Genomic DNA, 22,401 nt, shown 5'->3' on the forward strand with positions numbered 1-22,401 from the left:
GAGGACTGTGAATGTACCAATTTACCATCATTAATATAGTGCAGTCAAGTGCAACAGGCAAAGTTAAGAAGTGGATGGTGATAGAAATATTTAAATCAAATTACAAAATGTGAGAAACATGAATTAAATCACATGGAACTCATTTGGTGATGCATGTATCTACTTCAGGAACAAATCTAACATTATTTGGATACCTGGACTCAATGTTCAATTTGTTCCTGAAGTAGAACATGATTAGATGATGCATTACAACCTCTGGGTTACCTCAGAATCAGAGAGGATGTTAAGCTTCACCTAGTGCCTTGTTACTAAATTTAGTGACTCAAGGGAGCACTAATAGGGCTATTTATACACCTGATTGGAACATTAACTTATAACATCGCATGGTTACAATGAAATCCTTCGGTTGTTGAAAGGAAAAGGACATTAACTGAACAAGTTCTCAGAAATAAGTAAGGTTAGACGTCAGAAATAACAACATTGATGACTCTTATGGAATAGTTATGACATTTCTATACATTTTTTCATATTGATGGTTATTGAGGATGCCCTTTAAAGAAACTTCCAGATAAGTTGAGCTCTGGACTACAATTTCTTGAGCTATAGTCTCAGAGTCTCAAGGAAACATGTTTTATGGTCATAAGACACATTCATGAAAGAACAGAGAATCGCCAAAGTAAGATTACCACCCTACTCTGTAATGCTTTACACAAATATCACATTAATAGACTACAATGAAAATTTTCACACTTTAAAGCTGGCATTCTCAAAATAAAGACTTCACTTTAGGTTCTGACAGTGTTGCAAATTGTGCGATGTTATATTGCAGCCACCATGCTCATCCATTCCCAAGGAATCCCATTTCATGGCCTCAAAAATGCCATAAGTAGGCAAAGGGGTTACAAGTTACCAATTTTTCATTTATCACATTTTGTTTCCATATGAAGCCAATCAAATTAGGATTGAAACAGCATTATTAAATATGTATTTTTCGTAAACCAATATAAAGAGTGGAAATCTGAGAATTGTTTTGTCCAAGTGAAATCAAGTTATCTACGTCAGAAACTTTGCAAATGACAGCATTGCTAGCTAGTCTTCAATGGAAGTTCAGTATAGACATGTATGGTTGATGTTTCACTCATTCTTCACTGCATGAGCTCAATGGATGCTACAAAATAGCTTTCTCTCACAGCATTTGCCACACTCAACATTAACATATGGTCAACCTATATGCAAAAGAGTGCCTTTTGTCAACCCATTTCAGATCTGCAGTCAAAGAGAAAGCTTTGGTTTTACGGCCTTGCCAATACCTTCTATGTTGCCGTCTTTTTTCCTTCTTTTTTCAGATATGTATATAAAAGTCAAATTCTGCAACCATATGCAAAAAATCAACATACATTCAAATCTAGAAATTGAGGGCCATAGGAATGAAGACTCACCTATGTTTTGATACTTCATTGAATCCATCCTTATGAGCAGAATGAAAAAAATAGCGAGCATTTCCTTCACAAGTTTTTACTTTTACAAACCCACAGCAACCTCTAAATCTGTTGCTTCTTTCAGTTTTTCTAGGCCTGAAATGCCAGAGAGAATATTTTTACATTAGACTGCAGATTAGATAGGAAGAATCTAGTGAATTAAATGGCACTTAAAAAAAGCTGTATATGTGACCCATGTCTTGATGGCAAAAAGGTGAATGGGCATGTGTATGTATCATATGTTTCTAATTACACTTTCAATTCACCTCAGAACTGGTAAATTTTCTATGGAAATGATTAGTCATTATAACCATTCACATAATGATATCTATGAATGCAATTAGGGCATATATAGGCCTATCAGTTCATGGACAATTCTTGGATTTCAATTTTATGGAGAGCATCTTTGGAATCCTCCTCTTAGTTAATATTTTATGTATGATTCATTAATCAAATCAGTGGTATGATTGTAGCACTTTTTTTGCAAGAAAACCTTAATGTGCAATTAAAGAAATTTCATTTAGAGGTGGTGATATGCAGGCATCGGAGGTGGATCAGGACACAGCTCTCACAAACGTACACTTATCAAGAAAGAGAAGTAGCTGATTATACTTCACATGTCATGCATGAACCAAACGCCCCTGGATACCGGGCTTCAAGGTCACTCGTTATCATTCAGTAGATATTAAGAAGATAAGGGAACTTGAGTTACCCTGCCTAGAAGCTATGGTCAGAATACTGTTTACATCGAGACCAGGGGTTAAACAAATGACCTCTATATCTATCTTCAAACAAGAGAACATCTACATGCATTTTATAGGCACTGTCTTATTTCTCTTTCAGCATTCAAGAGACTGTTTGGTTCAACCTTGTCTTTTATTCTTACACAGGCAAATACAAAGACGGTACTAAACAGAATATCCTACAGGCTAAACGAAAGACAGTATTAAACATAAATACAAAAAAAACACAATCTGACCTTCAAGATACAAAGGATATAGTTCTTCTATTGTTGAAGCAGGAAATTTGAACCTCTTACACTTACTATTCTCCACTTTCAATAACATTTCCTTGAAATGTCTGACCTATTAAAAACAAAACAAAACAAAAACAAAATAAAACAAAATTCTATTTCTTGAAGACACGGTAACTGTGTGTTTCTAGCACTACCTCCTCTTTGCGAAGCAATGTATACGAAGATCCTGATTTTCCAGCACGAGCAGTTCGGCCAACACGATGAACATATGTCTTTGCATAAACTGGCACATCATAATTAATGACATTCATGATGCCTTCTACGTCCATGCCACGAGTCATAGCATCAGATGCCACAAGCACCGGGACATCTCCTCTCCTAAAAGCTTCCAAGGCCTTACTGTATTGAAGTAAAAATCAGGTTTAACATATACAAAACAGAGTACATAGAAACAACAATAGATTTAGAATAGCTTCCACATACATCTTTTCTTTTCTATATAAACAGTGCTGGAAATGAATTGAAAATAAAGGCAATGAGAATCGGCATTTGCATTAATTCTATCATATTCCTTATCAATGTGACTGAAACAAAGCATTATATCCACAACCTTCAAAGGGGAAACAAAAATACAAGATATATAGCTGCCGAAACACCAAAGGAAACTCTACAAGCTGAGCTCTAGGAACGAGTAAAATGAAGTAAAAAAAGTCCTCAACACAAGGTTTTTATTACCTTTCAAAATTATAAATATGAGATATTTATATGAGGGACTGAGGCTAACGGATGCTTTGCACGAATGACTCTTTACAAACTTGACTTTCGCATCCAGCAAACCAATTGGAATGTAGAAGATAATCCAAGAGTTCTTTTATCATTGGACAGAAAAAAATGAAAGATGCATGCATTGATGTCTACTGAAGCAAAAATAAGATGAGATGAAAGGAGTTTTCACAAATGTTCAAAAATGATTTCTAATCATAGCAAGATAGTTAGATAAATACTGGACAGAGAAATAAACATATTGGAAAATCCATGATCCCAATTAGTAAGACCAATAAATATTCATAGTATTTGTCTAGATTCTGTCCAAGTAGTTCAAAGAATGGATAGTTCAAATATAATTGGTTGTGAATGCATTGGAATATTCCATAATATAATATATTCTATAATGTGAAATATATACAAAAATAGGGTATACCTTCTATCATGTTGATGTTGCAAACTGGAATATTCAACAACCTTCAAAGAGAGACTCTCAAAACAGTTTAAAAGCAAAAACAAGCGGTGGGTTGAAACAATGGATGCAGTGAAGACAATGGTCTTCTCATTCTTCAAAAGTTGTAGAAGTGCTATCAGCTGCAATGGCTTTATATTAGAATCAGTCACCTACAAGAAAACATGTAAAAATTCCATCAACACTATCTACTACAGAGTTTGTATTCATCTAAGATAGTAGGTTTCTTTCTAAATTCTTGCTGATGCATTTGCTAATGCAAAAGGAAATTACGTCCTTGGTAGTGAAATCCAAGTCAAACTAAATACTGGATAGCATTATATATCTAAAGATGTCCACTTCATTTGATTGATCTCAACTTGGCCTATTTGATCTTCAAGATGATTTATTCAAGAAGAAGAACCGGCACAAGGAAAATAATACATGAACAGTATTGAGTGTTAAAACTAATTTTGAAAGAGATAGAGGATATGTTAAAGGTTTTTAAAAAGCCATAATGGACTATGAGACATAACAAAGATGAATAGTAATACCAATTTATATGACTGCAACTGTGATGGTAATTGATAGCGTTTATCTTCAGCAGAACCAGATATAAACATCGGATAACACAACTTGATTTGTGATATTTTGGCTGGATCCCTGGTTAACGTTGCTGATAAAACCATCTTCATGGCACGATGATGATTAGCCCCGTTGAAACCCCTTTCGATTCCCCTATAGGTATGGAATATGTTCATCAATGAAAGTCTGCATTCATAATTTTGATCACTGTACCATATCATATCCTATGTTAAGACTTGATCAGAACCTTACTTCAAGAACATATCTCTGAATTGACCTTTCGCATTTATTCTATCTAAAGTATTTGGTAGCCAATCTTGATATGCCTGCCTTAAAAGCCTGTCAGTTTCATCAATTACCTAACCAGTCAAAGGCCAGAAATTGTTAAAATAATGCAAAGTAGTACATAAGCTTTCTTCTTCAAACAACACTCATCAATATTTGATTTCTACGAGAATGATTGTCATATCATTGCACGCATTTGTCAAGGTTAAGATATATATGATGAAGGTCATCACAATCATGCAACCAACAAAGATTCTGGTTGTTGAGATGCATCATTCAGCACACCATATAAGTAGATACAGTAGAGCAAAGAAATGGAAATGCAGAAGGTGACCAAGAACGTCAGTCTGACTCTTGAGTAGCACTACTTTTAGTGAGAATTCAATGTCCCAATAACTGAATAATTTCTCCACAAATATTCGTCAACAGAGGCAGGCCTAGCTAGGGGTGCAAATAAAGAGGAAAAGTAGTATTCATTCGTTATTATTAACTGAAATTAAATAATACAAAGTTAAGTATGGCCTCTGGACCACCATCAAAGTGGTCAAAAATTCAGTCAATGGGAATGGGAATGATGATCGATGATCACATTCTCATATATTTAGAAGGCAGAAGTTGTTTATCAACATTGAATTGCATCATTTTCATAACTAGCTTCACAATGCAATACATATGATATTACCCCATACACTTGATCTGAGTATTATTTATACTTAGGAGTGACTAGAAGAAAATGCTATGCTATGCACTTCCATTTTAAGCAATAAATGTGATAACATACCATTCAACCATTCACTACATAATCCAGAAGAGCAAAAGAAGGATAGTAATGCTTACAAGATATCTCAAATGTTCAAATGTGAATCCTTCTGTGCTTGAGATATGATCCATTAAACGTCCTGGTGTTGCAACAAGAATATCCACACAACTCTCAGGAAAATCCAGCAATTCAGCTTCTGCCTGGCTGAAACTGTCTACACACTTTTTCGGTGCCTTAACAAGCTCAGCAGCTTCATTAGCCATTTGTGTTTGTCCAATGGCTAAACCAGCATATAAACCTACCGCTGATGCAATACTATCTAACACTCCCTTAACCTTTGAACACAAACAACAATTTAAACTAAATTAATAATTTGGAACTTAAAAATAACGACTTCGCAGAAAATCAAAATAAAATGAAAAATAGAAGAAACATAAAAAGGGAAGAGAGACAAAGGTTAGGAGTGAAATTAATTTTTCAACAAAACTAAATAGAAACTATGTGACCTTACCACAAACTTCAAACGACTGATCAGAGGTTCTTACACAGCAAAAGGTAACATTCCATATGATAGCAAGAAAAATGACGCCCATCAGAGGACGCCAAGGCATTGGGAACCAAGTGTCAGGGGCATCAACAATCTCCACTTTATCAGTATGGAGATTAGGGAAATATGACTCCCAGCAAAGCATTGACCCCTCCTACTAAAGCTTCTTCAATATGGAAATATCAGTTATGCGACTAACAAGACCTTCAGCTGCACTATTGCTACCAGGATCCTTATATCTCAGTTTACATATATCAAGGTTCCCAAAATTGTCAATCTAAATTCATTATATGAAGTTCATCATGAATAAGCAGTAAAAACTATACGGGTTCCATGTTAGATTGATGAAAGCAAATATACATGGAAATAAAATTGTGCCACCATATCAATTAACTAATAAATCTTATGATGTATAGACCAAATGTAAACAACAGATGAGAACTTTTGTACATAAATGAGATAAGATTCGACTAGATGCACTCCCCTTTAGGGTACTTGAGGACATGTTGCTAACAAAAGTAAGGCAAGAAATGGATCCTAGACAGTCTAGAGTCTAAGTAGAAAGAGAGATATATAAACTATAAAGAGGCCAAAATGGCCTATGAAACTGAACGAGAGATTATATCTTAAAATGTTGTCTGATTGTTGAGAATAGTAAACCAAAACAAGTATCTAGATCAGCAAAACTGTCTAAGATACCAAATATTCCAGTTAACCAAACACTTAATGTTATGCACTTAGATGGATAGAAAGTTTTGCCTTTGAAATATCTCAAACATGGGTTAATTCATGATGGAGCGATTTCTAAAGTGAGGCAAGCACCACAGTCCAGGTAACAAAGGTAATGAGGTCATGGTCTAGATGGATGTGCCCTAGGTGCACAACAATTTGCTATATTTATGTAGTAAGATAATTCCTCTATATAAAGATGGGATATGGTGCATAGATTCCCCACTAACTCTAGCAACCTATTAGGTGCATGCCTTTGTCTTGACATTGATTAATATACTGCATAGATTCCCCATTGTGTATCTACAGCATGAGCTGTGCACGAGCTACAAGGTTTTAGGGCTTAATGCCAAGGCAAAAATAGACAAAACAAGTCAGAACATAAATAATATTATATTTAAATTTTGACAAAAAACTGAATCATGTCCACATCCATGCGCACATACACACTCAAGCAATGCAAATTTGCATGAATTTCAAAATTATAGTAGTTGCAATAACGTTCCATGAGATGACAAAAACATATGATATATTGCATTCTTTCATAAAGAGACAAGGCAATTAATGTCAGTATGTAGCATCCAATTTGCTTGTATGTAATGGAAATATAAACCTGAATTGCCAGATCACGTGTCGGTAGAACAATAAGGGCTCGTAGCCTTTTTACAACACGAGAAGATAGCATCTGGACAACTGGTAAACAATATGCCAATGTTTTTCCACTCCCTGTAGGTGAGCATATGCATAAGTCTCTCTCCCCTCCACCTGGTCCAATGATTTGCTTCCATACAGCCACTTGAACAGGAAAGAGACTTTTGACCCCAGTTTTATGGAGTGCTGAAATCAGTCTGCAAGGCACGAAAGTGAATCATCAATCATATACAAGACTCCAGTGTTTGGGATATTTTCTTTGGTAATCTGTCAAAGTTTCTGTATCATGCATGATTGCATGAAAGAATAGGAAATTATATGATTGTACCATGATTTTGGCCAATGAGAGCACCTTCTCTAGACAGTTAGAATGTGGTGAAAAATCTAGAATATATGGTGTTCCAAAAGTCCACAAGAGAATTATCCTTGATGATATCACTGGATTTGCCACTCTAACATGTAAGCAGCTCAGTTCTCATTATAATTTTTCACGACAATATACATAAAGGTATTTTAGTACAGAATATAAAATGATTTCGACCTCCCCAGAACTAAAAATTATAAAAAATTAAGAACAGAGCCCATCTGAAAGAACAAGAAGATACAACAACTATTTTATAAACATATTCTAGCTAGGACAAATAGGTGGTTCTTAAGAAATTCCATTTCTGAAGAACATGGACACTTATTATAATTCCGCAACTCTAGAAACTTTGTACTTTGAAAGAGAATCACAACGTTGGAGAATAACTTGATGACTTCCAGTTGTGTAGGAGTCTTACAAGTTTTAAGCAGGTGTAACTCGAAGCTCAACAGCATCCCTTACACCTCAATTTCGTAGGTGATACTATGTGAGCCATATAGTGGCCTTTCTAAAGGCATTTGTATTCAAGAATAGCAAAGATTTCACTTCACTTGAAAACAAATGTTGCAAAATAAGCATATGCACTCTTCCAGTGTAAATATTGTATAAAGTTTGTTAAGATGATGCTCTGAGTTTATCACTACTTGTGCTTCACTGTATCATATGCATTCTTTATGAAAACTAGCAACTTGCATTGGTTTTGGTTTCCACTGGCAGTATAGCATACAAGTATTACTGAGAAAACTATATATATCAATCTAGCTACTTTTGGGTACTCATTTCATCTGGAGGTTTCCCACAGGCAATGTAAGTTACTACTAGACAAACTAAGCATAGCTATCTATCTACTCATGGATTTCCACTTTATCTTCAAGTTTTCCATTACCACTATTCATAATAACTAAACATATGTATTTATGCACTTGGTCTTTTCACCTCATATTAACTTTGTCACAATATATATAAGTTTTTATGATAAACAACTATAATATATATATATACACCTTCCCACAAGTAATTTCAATTACTCCTACAGTCTGACATATATGCATGCACACACATGCACTTGTGGGTAGCTCACGGAAGAAGAAAAAATACACTATCCGCCAAATTCTAAGATTAATAAACAAACAAAAGAAAAATAAAATCAGGGAAAGTTTGAAAAATGACCACATACATATATATGGCACATATAATACCTGGGGTCCAATCCAGGGACACGTTCAAGAGGTAGAGTAGGGAAGGAGTGGACGTCGATGGGGTTTCGCATCCATGGAAGAGAAGGTAATGATGGTACCCGTGTGGAAACATCAACATCCCCTTGCTTTGCACGCCTATGACCAGGAGGAAGAGGAACAGTTATGGTCTCTCGTTCAGCTGAAGGAAGAGAAAGAGGAGGTGGAGGAGAGTCAGATAAAGTTTCTTCTTCCTCATCCTCCTCTTCTTCTTCGTTTTCTTCTTCTTCTACTCCTACTTGGGTTGGCTTCTCTTCCTCTCTCTCCTCCTCTTCTTCTTCTCGAGCTCGTTTTGCCATCGCTTCACTCTCCGTCTCCGTCTTTGTCAAAACAGAGTATCTACATACAAAACGTCCTTCACTAAATTCTCTAGGAGTTCTGAAATCTACAAAAATACCCCTCCGTTTTCACAAATATCTGATAATACCCTTCGTACAAATATGTGGGGTATATATGGACACACACTTTGTGTGTGTGGGCCCAACGCACGTGAGGTTAATGAGAGTGAGATATAGGTGCACAACCGATTGTGTTTGATGTGCACAAGACCTAGTGTCTCCCTCCGCATAGATATATGTGAAGTAAGCATGCCACGATGCTTGATCCATGCTACTTGTACACTTCATTTGAGTCCTCGTTAATCCTTTGCACAATGTCAGTGTGGACAAGCTATCTCCTTTTCTAATGACTCACTAAATGCACACACCCTCATATTGCCTCCAAGATTGGTAAGACTTAGGAGGCAAGTTCTTGTCATGCGTGTGTCCTAATTCTATCTAAAGATAGAAGTTGTTTTGTATCAGAAGCATTAACATATATGAAGGGCGAGGATAGGCAAGTTATGTCCCAAGGGACAATGCGATCAAAGAGCACATCATCACCTAGTGAACAAAAATATCACGACATCCTCATGCACTCCCATTCTCTTTCGAGATAGTTTCATCCCCTTTCTCGAACCACAAAATGCGTTAATCAAATATATTTCTATTTAAGATACATCAAGGGACCTTTGTGGAGATAATTTACAAACTTATACACGGGACCTTGGTCCCATCTTCCTGTATGTATTGACATTGTGGACGAGGTATTATATAACCTACACCGTGTAATAGGTCTAGGATTTGATAGCACTCAAAGTTGGGATGATGTAGATGTTCACGATGACCTCCCTCAAATATGCAGCACAATGTACTTACTATAAAGGATTCATGGTATGCAGGAGCCACCATGAAACCATTATTGTTTTTCAATTGCAAATGTAATGCCGTTTCATCATAGTGTTCACATCTTCGATAAGTGGTGGTAAAGGGCAATCTTACCGGATTTTTGAAGGGCACTCAATGGTGGAATTAATTAATGTGAGCGAGATTTACCCCTCTGTTCTTATGGAATTCCCACAAATGCTCTTACACATTTGAAAATTCCCTCGAAGACACCCCTTCTGTTTAACTATTACTTCCAAAATCCCTGCAAATTCGAGACATGGTAATGCTGATTTCGTCATGCCTTCACTCAGTTAGATGATTGAGCTCCCATGCGTGGAATCCATATTGCAGGGATGTAAAGAAACCAGAGATGCTTTCAAAGCCAAGAAAATGTATTATCTCTTATGCACAAGTGGTTTGGAAACACAGCCAACTGTTGGTAATTACATTGTTCCTATGTTTTCTCAAAATGGATGTTTATTCGAGGCAACACAAGCTTTTCGGAAGATGGGTCTTCATCAACAGAATGTGTATTCATGGACATCACTCATGTGTGGACATATTCAGTTTGAACAAATTCAACATGTCTTTCCAATATATGAAAAAATGAAAGAGTATGGTGTTCATCCTTGTAGTCATACATTTGTGGCTCTATTAAAAACTTGTACTATATTGAAAGACGTGAAAAAAGGAAAACGTGTTCACATTGAAAGTTCACAGAATGGGTTCCGGAATGATGTTTTCGTGAACACTGCTTTGATCCATATGTACTTTAATTTCTTTTCACCTTCTGAGGCTCAACAGGTTTTCAATGATATGATTATTCACGATGTGGTGTCATGGAATGCGTTGATTACAGGATACGTTGAACTTGGTCACAATGAAGATGCTTTGTTATGCTTTGATCAAATGAAGTTGAGAGGAAATTGTTCTCCAAATGTGGTTACTTATGTTTGTATATTGAAAGCTTGTATTAGCCTAAAAGCCACTGTGAAAGGAAGAGAAATACATATTGAGATAGTACAAAAGTTTCTAGACAGCGAGCTTTTGATCGGAAATACATTGATTGATATGTATTGCAAATCTGGCTCGCTATTAGAAGCTTGGGCGACTTTTGATGCTTTGTTAACACGAGATGTGGTGTCTTGGAACACGTTACTTGGAGGGTTAGTTGCGGATAGCGAATCTTGTGAAGAAGCATTTAAATGTTTCAATTGGATGCAGCTGGAAGGAATCTTTCCGGATCCTCTTACATTTGTTTGCATCTTGAGAGCATGTGCTAACTTGTGCGATGCTGCAAAAGGATCCAAGTTTCACATGCAAATCATGCAGATGAAACTGAAAAAGGATATTTTTGTCAGGAATACTTTGGTAGATATGTATGCTAAGTGTGGCTTAGTTTTAGATGCACAAAAATCCTTCAATGAATTGCCTTCTCATGATGTGGTCTCTTGGAATGCCCTTATTTCAGGGTATGCTGAACATGGGCCTTTTGAGGAAGCATTAAAATGTTTTGATCACATGGAGCTATGTGATGTTATTCATGATGCCACTACCTTTGTCTCCACTTTGAAAGCATGCGCTAACTTAGGAAACATTGACAAGGGTCACGAAATACACCAGAAAATCAAACAAAAGGGATTTGAGAGAAATCTCTTTGTAGGCAGTACATTGGTTGATATGTATGCGAAGTGTGCCTCACTTGTTGAAGCTGAGAAGGCCTTCAAAGAGTTGATATTTCACGATGTCATGTCATGGAATGCGTTGGTTGCTGGCTATGCAGAACAAGGGATCTCCCACAGTTTGATAATACAATGCTTGGGTGAGATGCTAGCAGAAGGAACCAATCCTAATGGAGTCACTTATGCATGCATTTTGAAATCATGTGCAACTCAACGTGATATCATCAAGGGTAGAGATTTACACAAAGAGGTCTCACAAAAAGGATTAGCAGAGGATCCTTTTGTTGGTAGTGCCCTGGTAGATATGTATACCAGATGCGGCTTACTCATCGAGGCTCGAAATGTCTTCGACAAACTTCCTGATCAAGATGTTGCCTCATGGAATGCTCTTATTGCGGGATGTGTGGAATGTGGATTTGATCAAGAAGCATTAGTTTTGTATAGGAAGATGCAAATAGTCAGTCTCTCTCCTGATGATGTTACTTTCGTTTGCACCTTGAGAGCATGTGCAAATGTAGGGGTTTTAGATAAGGGATATGCCATACACGCGGACATCACATATAAAGGAATTAAGCATGGCTTATATGTGGGTAACACAATACTCGATATGTATGCTAAGTGTGGGGCTCTTTCAGAGGCATGGGTGACTTTTATCAAGCTACCTAATCATGATGTTATCTCGTGGAATACAATAATAAAGGGATATGGCTTGAATCATGATGGTAACATGGCTATGGAAATCTTTGAAGACATGAGAAAGCAAGGGGTGAAGCCAGATGCAATTACGTTCACTTGTCTCCTTACGGCATGTAGTCGAGCAAGCTTAGTAGCTGATGGCAGAGAGCTTTTCAAAGTGATGGGTGATCAGTATGGCATTGAACCATCTATTAATCATTATAATTGTATGGTGGATTTACTTGCTCGATCTGGCCGTTTAAATGAAGCCGAGAAGTTTTTCCAAACCATACCTTGTCCTCCTTCCATGGCCTTGTGGACAGCTTTGTTAAGTGCTTGCAAGACCTTCGTGAAAGCAGAATTGGGTTCAAAATGCTTCTATGAACTTCTTCAGAAAGATCCAGATTGTGCTACTTCTTATAGCATTATGGCAAACATATGTGCAAGTGGTGACACACTTCATATGGTAAAGGAGCCAGAACCAAAGCTGCAGTCAAATAAGCTAAATGATGAATATGATTTCCAATAATATTACTGTAAGGAGCAGTATCACAGCTATTGTTGGAGGGAATATACAGATCACATCAATGTAAATGACCACCCAAAGATTTCGACAAGATCGACACAATAAAATGTTGGTTTCTTTCTGATATGAAAGTAACCACAGGTATGATAGAATGTAATGGGTCAAAATGAAGTATGCCGTGTATAGTGTAACACCCCTTCTGTAATAGTGAAATCCAATGAATAGGTGGATTTGACCAACTGAATTCACATTATGGTGGATCAGAAGTTTCGAGATTGTGATGGTCATTGACTATTTGCATGATTGTGGTAAATTGAGCTATCAATTGATGTGGAAATCATAGAAAAGGAAATAGACCCACAAGATGGTGGAAGCAGACAAAGATTTTGCCCCTTTCTGTTGGTTTCAGACTTGTTGAAAGGGTGTGTGTCATCTCAAACACATGCCTCGTAAGAACCTTGAACCTTCAATGCATCAATGTAAATAGTATATGATGGTGTTGGAAGCAACGAGATATATCGCCATGACATTGACAATAGCTCAAAAGGTGACACATGTCCAAATGGAGTGGTGACCCACATGAGGAAGATGTCATTTGGCTCATATTTCTTTTGACAAGGAAGTTTACCCCTCATCAAAGGTTTGAGACAGATGGTTTTATTGTCTATTTTCATCTATGACTTAAACAAACCACATCCAATTTGCACTACATCACACTATGCCTAATTTCAAAAACCAGAAGAGGGGTTGCTCCCACCTCATAGATATGACTTCAACAAACCACATCTAATTTGCACTACATCCACACTATGCCTAATTTCAAAAACCAAAAGATGGGTTGTTCTCACCTCAAAGATGAGGTTTGTTTTGCATTGAGAAAATTTTATATGAAAGTGCCCACATGACTTTAGGATCGTAGAAGTCTTGCATTGCCGTAGTGGGTAGGTAGTCGGTTTATGGATAGGCATCGATATAAGCTATAAACATATAGTTGATTGAATCACACTTTCTTCTTTCACATGTTCTCTATTGCTCCTTGTTTGGGGATGTGGCATTTGCGGTGATGCCCTATGGGTTCTTAGCCCTTGTAATTAGTCCTTAAACTACCAAGATCAAAACTAATGACCATGATTAGCAACAAATTTTCTCCTCTAATCTATTTGTCCAAGGATTGTGTGAATGTTATACCTTCCTATCATCATGATCAAAACTCACTCAAAAATCATTAAAATTTTCTTTTTTTGCAATTGCTTCACATTTTATAATTGAAACAAAGTCAGATTGTAAAAGGATAGACATGCAAAAATACATTTTCCCGACTTCAAAAAGTATTGAAACATCGAAGACAAAACATTACATCCTAAAGCACAATATAAAAGCATCTCCTTTATTGTCATACCAAAAAATAAAGTTCAACTTCGACTCCTCTTGTGTTCCACTATACAAATGTGTATGAGTTCTATTTATAATAAATTAAAACCTTTGCCAATCAATGGATAATGTTAAGGAATTCCCAAATGAATGATTCAATTGTCAATTAACTAGCTTCAATAAATTGCCTAATTACAGGATGATTGGAATTCCCAAGTTCACTTGGCTTTGAAATCTCCACCACCTCACCATTCACTAAGACACACACAATGGAAGCAATTTTTTGTATTTGTTTGATGCTATGGGAAACGATGATAACTGTCAACCCATTTTTGCTTAGGTTTGTCACCGCATCTTCTATATTAGATGTAGATAGTGGGTCCAAGGCACTTGTGGGTTCATCTAGTAGCAAGACCTATACATCAAAAAAACATAAGAAATATATTAGTGAAAAACAGAGACGATCTACATGGCACACATGTACAACTCGAAAAGGGTTAGTTGATAAACTTGTACCATATGCTTTACAGTACATAATTGTCACTTATGATATTCTTGGACCCTTTACATTATCATAAAAATGCTCTGCATATTTTGCTCTTGGTCTAGTTTGTTGCTGCAACTTGCATTATGCATAAAGATGAAGTAGCATTTTTATTTTCCCTCCCAAGGAAACAATTTAGCATCCATTTATTTCATTTCAAATAAGTAATCCAACCTAATCAAGGAATGCGCAAAACAACCTTAATAGTTTACTAATTTAACATGCCCTCTTAATGCCCCATGTTTAAAACATTAAAAGTTGCAAGAAACGACAAATCCTTGACAACACAAGATACAAGAGAACAGCCAAAATAATATGTGACAGGAAAGATAAGTTCCGATAAAATACGCATTCTAATTAACATAGTTTAGTTATACCCTCATCATGATTAATCAAAACCATTCTTGACTTCGTCATCTAACTCACATGTAGGAAAAAAGTTTTGATTTCAGTCATGGTTTTTGAGAGAGGGATAAAGATAGAGAGATAGACACACACACATTTGTAGACACATTCATTTCGTACCTCCGGATTGTTTGCAAGTGTTCGGGCCAGTGCAACTCTTTGAGCTTGTCCAACTGAGAGAGTACCAACTGCTTTGGAGGCAAATGAAGGTTCCAAATCCGCTATTCGAAGAAGCTCCTCCACTCTCGAGTCTTCGAGTTTAATGCCAACAAGACTAGGTCCGTACCGCACATTATCAGCAACCGTCCCTAATCACACAATCCCCATAATTCAGTACACTCATTTCTATCCAAATTTTGCTAAAATGTTCAAAAACATATGGTACAAAAGGAATGGAAAGCAGATACTGTATCAGGTTCCTCGAAGTTCATTTTAGGATTAGAAGGGGGAAGAAAGGTAGATAGGGGTAGATATATCTCCTTGCAACCAGGCCTATGGTCCTACCCAGCTAAGGGCTGGGAAAGAAAGGAGGGGGGACCATCGTTAAGCAATTAAGGAGTACCATGGCTAATAGGGGCCACTCCATTCCCTCTTCTGATAGATCAATGTCTGGCATACACCTCCAGGATGGGGGGGACAACATGGGATCCATTATGATCACATCCTAATATTATTAAGGTATTGTAATGGTCAACGGAGATGGCAAATAAAGACAATACAGATCTATTCAGTGTCCCCGCATGATCCTCATATCCGTTTTTGAGCATGCCAAGATTTGTACAAGTGCAAAGATAGATACATTAGAATTTTTCATTACTATTATGGCTGGTGGCGGCGCGCTCCCCTCGGAGTTCAGATGACAGAGTAAAAGAAGAAGGTTGCTAAGGAACGGAACGGAACGGAACGGTACGGAGAGCATAAGATTAGGGTTAGGGTTAGGGTTAGGGTTACCATCGAAAAGGGCAGGGAGTTGGAAGAGCATGCCGACTCTGCGGCGGAGGGAAAGGACGTCGAGGGTGGTGATGTCGACACCGTCGAGGAAGACGGAGGATGGGGGAGGCTCTGAGAGGCGGTTGAGAGCACGGAGGAGCGTAGATTTGCGTAGATTTGCCGCTCCCACTGGGCCCCATGATCCCCACCACAGAGCCAGCCGAAACGTCCAGCGACACATCTCTCAGAATCACTGCACCCGTATCCTCCACCGTCCGGCACAGATTCTGAATTCTCACCTTCACTGTCTCAGCACTAGCAGCCACCCCTCTTCCATTTCCATCGTAATTATCTATCCCATGTCCCCCTCTCACTCTCAGCCTTACTTCCCTTCTCTCTGAATCTTCTGCATCATCATCATCATCATCTTCTTCTTCTTCTTTACCATATCTGTCATCGATCTTCTTCAATAGAAGCTCTTTGCTCATCCTTCCTTCCTTTCTTCCTTCCCTCTCTCTCTCTCTCTTTCAGAGTATCCCTCTCTTGTCTCTCTGTTTTGGGTTTGTTGGAGCAAGAAGATTGACTTTCCACCTTCAAATTGCCTTCTCAAGAATGGATTCGATTTTGTAGTATGTATCCCCTCTTCTGTTTCCTTTATTTAATCATATCGCCATACATTGAACCTACAAACAAATAAATGAAAAAAATATACGGATGTATGCATGTACATGCCCACCATAACATTTCATTAGTCAATGATAATACATTATTCTGCATTATGATCGTTTTGTTCGCGCTTACTCCCCTTCGCTTCGCCTGCCCTCGGCGTTTGTTCGGCGTATGGGGTTTGGTACTTGGACCCACTCTGACTTTCAAAGGTATGGGCCGCTTTGCTCACGCGACACACTCCCTAGCACAAATTGGAACTATGGCGTTGTCTCTATGTTTGGGTCAATCTCAAACTGATACATGCATTAGTATGCTTTCTAGCTACATGATGGGGCCACACTATGTGGATAGTCACTACACGAGGCCACATTAGGCAAAGGGCGACAGTGGAGGCCCCGATTAACACAATCGTGGCACTGATCAACCATGGATCCAACTTTAAAAAAGAAAAAGCCTCAAATACCCCAACTGTTGAGTTGACATGTTGATGTGAAATCTTTACCTGAGTGACCCTTTAGACTATCTCTATCTAATAAACCCATCATTTATGTTGTGTGAACTTTGGTTCACAACTAGCAAAAGCATAAGCTCATGTCGCTTATTTCTTCTATATTTATAGAAAGCTTTCTTGTTTAGAGACATATTCATTTGTGAAAGATGTACGGGGAAAGTGACTTAACAATTAGAAAAAAGATAATAAAGGATCTTTCCTGTCATCTTTCTCTTGCATTTATTGAAGAAATTAATATGCTTTGACTCTTGAAAATTTGATGTCATTGAGGTCATGAAAGGATTTTGTGCAAAAATATCCATTTGAGGTTGTATAAGAAAATTAGAAGGCTTTCCTCTCAACATAAGGCTCTTTTTTTTTGTAACACTTTTATTACTAGTGGGAAACCTCAAAGTGCGGTGAAAGCCCACAAAGAATAAAGAGAAGTATACAAGTGTTGATTACACAGTAAAGAGCTTAGAAGTACTAAGTGAAAATAGCCATTGTTGGATAGGGCGCACAAAATCTGTCCAAATAGCAAAAGTGCTTCCCAAACCTCCGGCCAAGAAATATGTGAGAAAGAGATGACACACTAATTGTACAAATGTCTTAGTGAATGAGCACACACACATCATACTTCTGTCCAAATAGCCAAAAGTGCTTCCCAAACCTTCAACAAGGGAATCTATGAGAAAGAGATGCAGTTAGTCTTTGTACAAATGTTGTACAAAAGGCTTTTCTTAAAAGGGGGGGTGTTTATATATGCATAGACACATAATACTTCTCTTTATTCGAAACTTCATCCTAAGCAAACTTTTATTTTCCAATATGATTTAGAACTTGAAACAATTCTCCAAGCAATATACTTCTAACTCGGAAAAAACAAGGACCTACTTCAATTTATCATTCCCTTGCATTTCTTAAGAACAGTGATGTCAAATCTTATCAAGCATCTTGCTATAATCGAGCAAATCCTTTGTGCTCAAGTTTTAAGCATCATAAACAATTGAAACCCTTATCAAAGCTTTACGCATCAAAGTTATTAACTTAGAAGATTTTCATTTCCAAGTCAAAAGGTTTTTCATTTCTAAGCATCTGGAATTGGTAAACTCCTTTCTGTGATTTCGTTCCCCCCACTTTTGCAAGCTATGATTTGTTTCTATCATTCCACTTCATTTCAAAGTGGAACACAAACAAACCCCCCATTGCGATTATGTTATTGTTAAATGTCAAACCACATGCCACTCGCCACAAATATCATCATCCATGACCAGTATACCACATATGGCTACAAAATTGCAACTACGGACTTCACAATAGTGTTCCAATTGCATAGGTGCACATCAATACAATCTCACTTGGATTCCCAATTTCTTGTCCCAACATGCATGTAATTAGAAACACCCATTCAATTAAGTTCACTTGAACACGTGCATGTACATCAATACATAAATTGAATATACATTTGTTAAGGATTAGGAATAAACCAATGTACATCTATATCTGTGTGTTCAATTACATTGAATGGCTCCATTACATTTCCACGTTGAGAGATTATGTCTGAGGCTGAAATTCATTAATGTAATTTTGAGACCAGCATCAAACCAAACAAAATAAATCAATTGTTACCAGCTTTAGAAATGAGGTCAGTGATACATTTTCTTCTGCTTGTTTTCTTTCTTCCCTTGTTTTGATTCATCGTTTTTCCCATCCTTTTATCCTCAGTTTAGTTTCACATTCCATCAGGTGGATCACAATCAATACCTCTGGTTCAAACAGTCCATTAGAAGACCAGTGACAGCCATGGCCTTAGCAGCAGCACCAAGTGAACCCTCGTACCTACAATATTACATAATTTAATACAAGAATCCTTTTATTCATCAGAAAAACACTCATGACTGGTAAAAAAATTCAAAACATATTCAAACACGCAAAACACACATTTTAAAATGATTGCATACACATACAGTGTTATCAAGATGAAGGATGGAAGACACGCAATGATTGCCCCTTCGCCCTCATGTACTGTTGAGTTCATGCGCCTTGCATTAAAATAAGGCTCATTTACTGTGGTAACAAGATCTGTTTGTACATGCATATACAAAGAAAAATCAGATAAAGAGTGTTGGTCAACATATCAAAGATATACATTTGCAAGTTACATATAACACGTTTCTAGGAAAATAAAATTGATCTTTCGTTTGAGAGCAAGTTTGCTATATCTTACATTTTCCATCACCTAACCAGAAATAGTCATTCTGTAAAGTTTTCCCCTTCACTCCATCCACAATAAAGCGGAAATCTGGTGGACACAGGGAGAAGCCTTCCTGAAAAACTCTGGAATGAATTCCACAAACATCAACTGCATGCAAAGATTATCTCTTTCTTTTTTGTGGGGAAACACTACAAATTAAAGAAAAAAAATAAGTTCATAAGTTCTACCCTTTTAGCTTCTAGCATACTCCACGGATACTTGCCCCACTTACATTCTTGACTCTTTCATCAAATTTAGCATCCTCATAGAAATATATGAGCCTCTATTAAATGCAGGAAAACATGACAACACACTGCCTGAACTAAAAGACATACTCAATTTTGTGTTCTCTATAAAGACTTATGGACATGCAGAGCATATCCTTGGCATTGAGGATCACGCGGGACAGACAAAAAGAGCTGTTGTTTCTATCTCATTGATATACATAATTGTAGCAACACTTTGGATCCTTCCACTTGCAGATCATTGATATACCTCCAGACATCACATATGCAGGACTAATGAGTAGATTCATGTCTCAACTTGGACAAACCCTAAGGGCTGCAGTCAAGTTCATAATCAGGTATCTTCACAGCATTAAGGAAAAATACCTAATGCCATAGCGAAGGGGATCTAAATCTCCATGGCTACTATAATCCTGACATGGCCAGCAATGTGGATACTCGGAAGTCAACTAATGGATATATATTCAGTCTTGTAGGAAGAGAGAGTTTATGGAGCTCCTAGGTTAAATGATGACACGTTTTCTATCACAAAAGCTGAGAAGATTTCGACTATAGAGGGTTCCAAGGAAACCATCTGTTAGCTCACCTATGTATCAATCTTAGACTTCCACAGTAAGCTCCAGTCTTACACTGTGATAATCAAAGTGCAATATATCAGTTTGCGACAAAAAAAGATTGTCCTCAATATCATCATGTCTCCCAATCATTCTCTCATCCTTGTTCTGCCATAACTCAAGTCCCACAATGAGATTGTGGATTGGCAGGCACTCCTGTCTATCCACCAGGTGCATTGCCAATCCTGTCAAGACTCCATCTCAGACAATTGGCACTCACCATGCAATATTGAGTTGCCTGATTACAATGGTAAGATAATAATAAAATCATGCCATAAGAAAAAGAAAACAAACACCCCCTGTGACATACTTATATGACTCAACAAAGATTTTGATATAAGAAAGCCCTCTATACCCCATTCATTTAAGGCCTAGTTTCTAACCCCAGTTTTGCCAATTTTTTATGAATTCAACATGCCAATATTGTAATCAATTTGTAAATAAATACTGCATTATCATACAATATCCTTCAAATGTAAAGCATGCGCAAAATAAAATGGATATTATAAAATGTGATATGTTAAACTCACACCATTGAGAATAATATTTAATATTAAACTTATCTATTTGCTTAAAAAAATAGATACCTTACATGAGAGGGAACATTCGTGAAGGGCGATCGGGTAAGTAGTGCAGTAGTGCAGCGCCTGATAGCTCATTACCTGGTAAAACAATTTAAGACATGCCAAGAAACGAAATTGAAAAAAAAATGTGAACAATTTGAAACAAGATGCCACTGTCATAGATAACATGTGTACATAATAAAGGACAAGGTAATTGTCCCCTAGGTTTCCAGTGATTTGTCCATTTAAAACTCTACCATAAAATTTCCCAAACTCCCAAAATACTTCCCATACTTTCCAAAATTCACAAAACCAACCCTCCGTTTTCCAGATTCTCGAAATTACTCTATTGCGCTGCCACGTTCATCTCCTTCTTCATACTCTCTCTATAGAAACTATCTGAGAGAAGAATTTTGAGAATTTTCAACATTGAGGAGTGTTGTGGGAGAAGTATTTCATGAAATATCTTGGGGTACATTTGGTAAATTTCCTTAATAAAAATAAAAATAATTGAGAGAAAGCTGGTATTTTGGGAGAAAACTAAGAATCAACATAGAAGTAAAAACACTAAGAGAGGAAGGGGTATTACTGCTATCCTCGCAGGCAGTTTCAGAAACACGAGAGGACTATTTTAGGGATTTCTGAGAAAATTTTGGGGGCTATTTTCTCCTAAATTAGACCTCTCTCTATCCCCCATAGAGTACCGCAAAATGTATGTAGGCCGAAAGGAAAATTGATTTGGTAGAACCATAACGAGTTGCCTTTGGTCTTACAGCAGATCAGAGGTTTAACCTTGCCATAAGATCCTCGTTATTTCAGTAAGAGGAATAAGCAAGGTCCGTAATATATACATATACACAACGTTTTACGGACAAAAGAAGAGATTGAAAGAGAGGTTCGTTTTACCGATGGAGGAAGAGGACCAGTCGTCCCAAGTCCTCTGAAGCCAGGAGGGGGGCTTCTCTGGGCGGCTGCTACTCTCGTCAGACCAACTCTTCGTCTTCACGATAGTCATCTCTGCTGCTGATCTCCTCTCTCTCTCTCTCTCTCTCTCTCTCTCTCTCTCTCTCTCTCTCTCTCTCTCTCTCGCTCCGTCTCTGCAGCTCAGTAAATGGCCGATGTCTCACACCTCTATTATTATGATTATTATTATTAGTTAATTAACAGAACGCCTTCATCTGTTTTCTTCCCGAACTACACATATGTATGTACCCAAAACACATACATACATTTTAATTTTTTACATATATGTACATATAAATTTATAATACATACATACATACATACATATATATATATATATATATATATATATATAATCGATGCAATTGATGGCCCTTGCATACCAAATAGCCCACATAGAAACTAGACAGCTGAACCATTTGGATCACAGGGTGTCCAC

At 37.2% G+C, this 22,401-nt stretch overlaps 4 protein-coding genes across 6 annotated transcripts; 1 reads left to right on the forward strand and 3 right to left on the reverse strand.

Annotated features, from left to right (window-relative positions):
* Nucleotides 1–763: 763 nt before the first annotated feature.
* Nucleotides 764–9,163, reverse strand: RH1 (RNA helicase 1). 2 transcript variants are annotated; one of them, XM_087316498.1, is made up of 11 exons: nt 8,791–9,163; nt 7,190–7,424; nt 5,378–5,635; nt 4,508–4,614; nt 4,225–4,408; nt 3,656–3,843; nt 2,649–2,853; nt 2,458–2,563; nt 1,440–1,574; nt 1,311–1,368; nt 764–1,226 (listed from the first exon to the last, which is right to left on the reverse strand). In XM_087316498.1, exons 1-9 carry the CDS (start codon nt 9,123–9,125, stop codon nt 1,522–1,524), a joined length of 1,671 nt encoding a protein of 556 aa, XP_087172624.1. In that variant the 5' UTR covers nt 9,126–9,163; the 3' UTR covers nt 764–1,226; nt 1,311–1,368; nt 1,440–1,521. The 2 variants fall into 2 exon arrangements, with proteins under 2 accessions (XP_087172624.1, XP_087172618.1); XM_087316492.1 differs by having other exon boundaries at nt 764–1,368.
* A 1,018-nt stretch (nt 9,164–10,181) lies between these two features.
* On the forward strand, nt 10,182–13,768 carry LOC147868201 (pentatricopeptide repeat-containing protein At5g27110-like). Its single transcript, XM_087316509.1, has one exon. It carries the CDS (start codon nt 10,347–10,349, stop codon nt 12,915–12,917), a length of 2,571 nt encoding a protein of 856 aa, XP_087172635.1. The 5' UTR covers nt 10,182–10,346; the 3' UTR covers nt 12,918–13,768.
* Nucleotides 13,769–14,287: 519 nt separating this feature from the next.
* ABCI17 (non-intrinsic ABC protein 3) lies at nt 14,288–16,670 on the reverse strand. Its single transcript, XM_087316520.1, is given in 4 exon segments — nt 14,288–14,700; nt 15,355–15,542; nt 16,186–16,333; nt 16,335–16,670. Coding segments are annotated over 4 exon segments (903 nt in total). The 5' UTR covers nt 16,653–16,670; the 3' UTR covers nt 14,288–14,451.
* A 2,024-nt stretch (nt 16,671–18,694) lies between these two features.
* LOC147868203 (Profilin family protein) lies at nt 18,695–22,044 on the reverse strand. Of its 2 annotated transcripts, none has more exons than XM_087316602.1 (5): nt 21,906–22,044; nt 21,029–21,098; nt 19,551–19,660; nt 19,291–19,405; nt 18,695–19,162 (listed from the first exon to the last, which is right to left on the reverse strand). In XM_087316602.1, exons 1-5 carry the CDS (start codon nt 22,012–22,014, stop codon nt 19,081–19,083), a joined length of 486 nt encoding a protein of 161 aa, XP_087172728.1. In that variant the 5' UTR covers nt 22,015–22,044; the 3' UTR covers nt 18,695–19,080. The 2 variants fall into 2 exon arrangements, with proteins under 2 accessions (XP_087172728.1, XP_087172737.1); XM_087316611.1 differs by having other exon boundaries at nt 19,551–19,685; nt 21,906–22,042.
* Nucleotides 22,045–22,401: the final 357 nt, after the last annotated feature.

Source organism: Azolla caroliniana, unplaced genomic scaffold (assembly GCF_043228905.1).
Source record: "Azolla caroliniana isolate FFs.n. ecotype wild unplaced genomic scaffold, voAzoCaro1.0.p SCAF_1, whole genome shotgun sequence".
Taxonomy (NCBI): domain Eukaryota; kingdom Viridiplantae; phylum Streptophyta; class Polypodiopsida; order Salviniales; family Salviniaceae; genus Azolla; species Azolla caroliniana.